Here is a 5,473-nt window from a genome sequence, read left to right as displayed (position 1 = left end):
ATTCTTGGGGCTACTGCTTTATTTCACCTAGTTTCGTAAAGTTGGACGAGGCGGCCTAAAAATGAGAGGGGAATGGCCCAACTTTTTTCATGTCTCACCACCCATCCCCCTCCCACAAGAAGATCTCTCACGAGTCCCAAAAATCTGGACCGTCAACGCCAAAGTCAAAACAATTCGCAACGCGCCGATTACGACGTGGCGGTGCGTCCCAAAAATCTGGACCGTCAACGCCAAAGTCAAAACAATTCGCAACGCCGATTACGACGTGGCGGTGCCTAATTAAGAGGCGCAACACAAAGTCAAAATCTGTTGAGCCGCGTACGCCGAGTTCACAAACAAGGTGGCAGTCACCGATGCTGCTTAGCTGGGCGAGGTAGGACGCAGGAGGGTGGCTTTGCGCGATAAACGTCTGCTAATAATCCACGGCCCTCGTGGTGGGTGGGTGGGTTTGGAGAGTAAATGCCATCGATGAGGCGGGAGGAGCGCACGTCTTAAAAGACTCTCTATATAAGCAAGGATAGAGACTACTACGTATTCTGCGTGCTAACAAGAGCTCACAGAACTCAATCATCATCATTATTATTATTAATCTAGTAATGGAGGCCATGTACTTGTGGGGCAGTAGAAAGATGACTGTGCTCTTAGCGGCGAGCCTTCTCGTGCTGCTGCTGGGAAGCGGCCGTGCCCCGGCGGCCGCCACGTCGGAGGTTGCGCAGGACAACGTTCCCTGCTCCAAGGTCAGTATGAACATGGTGCAATGCGTCGGATACCTTACCAAGGGCGGCAATGGGCCGACCTTCGACTGCTGCAAGGGTGTCCGGGCTCTGTCCGCCCTTGCCAAGTCCAAGGGCGCCCGCCAGTCCATCTGCAAATGCCTGGAAGCGGCCGCACGCAACGTCCAGATCAACACCTCTGCTGTCAAGAAGCTGCCCACGGCCTGCGGTGTCGCCTTCCCTTACTCCTTCGACACCAAGCAAGACTGCTCCAAGTAAGTACACGACATGGCAGTCTGCTCTTATAAGAAGGGTGTTTAAACGCACATAATATTCTCTCTTCAACTCTACTCGCCGCAGGATCAAGTGAGAGATAAAAGCCGCGCGTGTGGAGACGCTCCGGAGGCATATGCAGTCACCACGTACTCTCGGCCCAAATTATACAATAGCTTGTCATGGTCTGTGGCATGGTGTCCTGATGATTCACTTACTACTTTGAGATTGCTTAATATAAAAAATCATTTTGTTTGATACATGCAATTTTCTATTTTGAGATCGTCATGGTGTGCTTAATCAAACTTTAGACTTAATAATTAATTTTTTTCTCTGTCACTCAACCTTTAGACTTCATAAGGTTACAAACCTTACATTTTCTATAGCCCAAGCTTTCATTGAATACATACCCTATACCTTACTCTCCCTACCTCTCCCCTCCAAGTGAAAAAGAATGAGCCCTCTTGCCTTTTTAAAGAAAATCGTGAGCCCAAAAAAATGAAGATTATGGAGGACATTATGAGCCCAAAAAATGAATCATTATGGAGGACATCGACCTTTAAAAATAGAATGTAATGGAGGCTAACATAGATAGAAAGAAAGCATGCGGACCCAACACCATTTCCATTTTTGACCTTACAAAAAACCTTAATAAACATAACGAAATTTTGGTGTCTTGAACCCAAGGTTTGCACACACCAACTAATTAATTAATTACAAAAAAACGTTTCGGGTGCATATTCAACTGTACGTTCATGCAATTTCTATTTTGAGATCGACGTCAACCTCTTTTAATCATTGGATGCAATTGTGCGTATATAAGCATACACTACGAGAGGATACGTGCATAGCTACGTCCATAATGTGTTGCAAACGAAGAAAATTTGGAGTTTCAAATATCTCTAGCGTGGCTATGCACACGGCTAGGGCATGCAGCTCTACAGCCACACATGTAGCCACACGCATAACTCAGTGTACAATCACGTGTGCAGTTTGCACAAAACAAAATGGGGCGAGGAACAAAATGGGAGAGAAACGGATCTGCTTCTCTCTCCCATTCTATCTCCCTCCCCTTTTTTTTAGAGAAACTCACACATGCATGAAAAAAAAAACATTTATAGTAAAATACTATAAAAAACTTAAAATACATGTACATAAACAAGTTTCATTCAGAAATACAAACATATATTGAGAGTAGTTCACATCAAGTTTTACATATCGCTTTTACATAAACCCAAAAAAACAAGTCATTCATATTGAAAATAGGAAGCATCCACATGGTCAACATAAAAATAGCGTAATAAAGAACAAGTGAACTAAGATAATATTCGTAAGATTATGTAGATTATCTTCAAATGTAGTGATCCTCCTCCTCATCATCATATATGTATCCTCCTCCTCATCATCATATGTAGATTATCTTCAAATGTAGTCATCCTCCTCCTCATCATCATATGTATCCTCCCCACCACCACCACCTTCGCCATCACACTTTCATTCTTCTTCTACTAATGAAAAAGTATACACATTTAGTGCTAAAAAACACTCATATAAATCTTCTAAGAAACTAAGTACATGTGGAATCAACTCCTCAGCGCATAGTTGCATTGCTTTACGATGTCGTCTCATCGGTCACCACTTCCTCTTGTTTAAGCCACCCCCAAGTTTCAGCTTCAGTATGATGTCTGCGATTAACTATTCTCACGATTTCTTGGGATGCAACCAACTGTCAATTCTTACAATTACGAACATGTAGCATGTAAAATTAAATGCATAGAAAACATAACACATATTTCATAAGAAACATTACAAGAAAACTCTATGCTTAATGTCACATCCCTTTAAAAAAAAAGTTTACTGTATTTGGTTTCTAAGTGGCGAGAGATATTAAAACGTTAGGAGAAAACGATGTTATTAGTGATGTTTTAATGTCACAAAACTTACATCGTTGTAAATGTCAGACACAAAGTCATCTTGGGAACGTTTTTGAAGGCAATAATGTTTTTATGATGTTCAATGTCACAAATGTGATGCTAAACATCACAAATGTTTTTATGATATTCAATGTCACAAATGTGATGCTAAACATCACAAATTTTATGCCACAAATGTTATGACACTTAGTGCCACAAATCGTCACAACCTACAAAGTGAATTTTCAGGTCTTTTTAAAGATAATAATTCCTAGTCCAAGTGTGACGATTAACGTCACCCATGGCAAAAAATAATGCAAATTGGCAGTAATCATGCATTTCAATCATTCTTTCAATTCTGATCCCTCTTTTGCTCTCTCTTTCTTCCATGTGTGTGTCTCTTCCCTCTCTTTCCCTTGCCTATTTTTCCAATCTCTATTCTCTCCCCCTCCCTTGCCTCTTCCCTCCCTCTCTCCTCTCACATCCACTTTAACCCTCCCTTGTTTCTTCCCTCCTCCCTCTCTCTCACCCCCACTCTTCCCTTTCTTACTTACAAATATCTTCCCTCCCTCTCTATCACATCCACTCTCTCCTATCTTGATTGCGAATTTAAATTCTCTACTCTATCTCACATGGAGTCACAAAAGAAACACTTGCTTGTCCTCCTCACCCAACTATTTATAGGATCTGGGGTCTGATGAGGAAACATTGAGAGATGCATTCACTTCTATGCAAGATGGGACTATCAACAAGGAGATCCAACCATCAATGGGTTGATGAGGCCCACGAATCATAAGGGAAATAGCTCCCTTGGCCATATGGGTATCAATGGTTGGGTGGTTGCAGGATCAGGGGGGCAGTTTTGTCCACTCAGGAACCCTGTAAATAGTAAAAAAACAGGCATTTGTTTACCTTTAGTGGATAGTATACTTATAGCTAACAAAGGCATTTCCTTTCAAGTTCTTTTATTGGAACATCACATGAAAAGTTGGGAATATAGTTGCACAATCTAATTAAGCATTATTTATTCGAAAGTCCTCATTTCCTTAGGTACATATTTAAAGTATACACCCTATCCCAAATTTGGATTGATTCCATAAAATGCTAATATCGTTTACATATAAACTCATTTGAGATTCCCACTTTGGATCTTAGATCTTCACATAATATAAAACTTAACTTGAGCTTTTGAGAACATTTTAGAATATTTATCTATTTTCTTTAAATATTTTAAGGCATTTAAAGTGTTATAATATATGCCACTTTTTGTACCCACAATAACTACCACTTAAAATGCTTAGTCTTGTAGATTAAAAGAGTGGTAGATAGTGAGACATTAATAGAATGTGGTGGATAGTCAAAATTACAAATCCAATGGTTGGATTTTTAATGATATCTTTTTCAAATTTCTTTTACGCTATTAGAAGGCCTACAAATATTAATAATCTAATTAGTAAAATGATGTTTTTGATGTAAATCATCTAAAACCTATAGGGACTAGTGTACTTGTAATGGTGCATCTATGGAAAAAAAATTGGATCACTCTAAGTATGGAAAGAACATTTTTTTATTATTTCATCATATTTTTAATTAATTAGACTAATTTATATTAGTTTAAGTTATATTAGGTTAATTTAAGTGCATGGGTATGTTCTATTAGTTGTTTGATCTCGTTTGAAGTACCTTGCTCCCCCAAATTTTCTCTGCAAGCATTGTCCCAGTCTAGCATAAAAACTGGACAAAACTAGACACCCTTATCTTGTAACAACCCGGTTATAGAGGAGCAAAAAAAGAAAAAGCTTAACCCTAAGTGATAGCAAGGTCTTCTTTTAATATAAATCTATCGATTTCATTACTTTATGCATGCATATTAAAGTATATGTATTACTTGTTATGCATGGAGATGTAACATAAGCATAAGCTTATGTAATATGTGCCTATGAGGCTATGTTCTTATGCAAAGAGATCTATGCATAGCTCTCATGCATAGGAGCTATTCATATAGCTCCTATGTATAAGATCATTTTTATAGCTTCTATGAATAATGGCTAGAAATAGATCTCTATGCCAAAAGCTTTATGCATACAAAGGATGCCATTTTTTTGTTTGTATTTTTTTCTGGTTTCTTTCTTTTGGGGGGGGAGGGGAGGGGGGAGGTGGGGTAAGAAGTAAAAAAGAAGCTATATATGCTAAATATTCTCTACCAAGGTGAACATGTACTGGAAAACAAAAATCTTGAGATAGAAAACACTATCCAAATACCATAAGTTTCATATGATAGGGTAAGTTTTAGGTCTATGTTTGTGCCGCCTTTTCCTATAAAAGGCTCTTTATTTCTCTCTTATCCTTGTTCTGAGTCAAGGGAGGCTAGTTAGAGAGGCTAAGGAATCAAATGTATGGTCAAGCTCCTATGAAGACTGACATGAGAGTTTTAGGTGTTGGGTGCATCGTGACTTTTGTATCACATGTATAGTTGTGGGCCCAAATCATCATGTTTGTGAATGCTTACTCTCATTGGCTCCAAAGGGGAGTTTGCTGGGTATTTTGAAGCTTCATGTGTATTTCCATCATGTG

General features: G+C 39.1%; 1 protein-coding gene across 1 annotated transcript; it reads left to right on the top strand.

The window, feature by feature from the left end:
• The first annotated feature begins 539 nt into the window (after window positions 1-539).
• LOC147616538 (non-specific lipid-transfer protein 1-like) lies at window positions 540-1,144 on the top strand. The gene is made up of 2 exons (XM_086777107.1): window positions 540-988; window positions 1,074-1,144. Exons 1-2 carry the CDS (start codon window positions 597-599, stop codon window positions 1,081-1,083), a joined length of 402 nt encoding a protein of 133 aa, XP_086633233.1. The 5' UTR covers window positions 540-596; the 3' UTR covers window positions 1,084-1,144.
• Window positions 1,145-5,473: the final 4,329 nt, after the last annotated feature.

Source organism: Cibotium barometz, chromosome 38, assembly GCF_041138505.1.
Source record: "Cibotium barometz isolate CiBa-2024 chromosome 38, ASM4113850v1, whole genome shotgun sequence".
Classification (NCBI taxonomy): domain Eukaryota; kingdom Viridiplantae; phylum Streptophyta; class Polypodiopsida; order Cyatheales; family Cibotiaceae; genus Cibotium; species Cibotium barometz.
The sequence above is the reverse complement of the archived record's forward strand: the minus strand, read 5'-3'. Positions and strand labels throughout refer to the sequence as shown.

Excerpts from the sequence above, each read along its gene's own strand:
- LOC147616538 (XM_086777107.1), top strand. The coding sequence starts at position 597 with ATGGAGGCCATGTACTTGTGGGGCAGTAGAAAGATGACTGTGCTCTTA.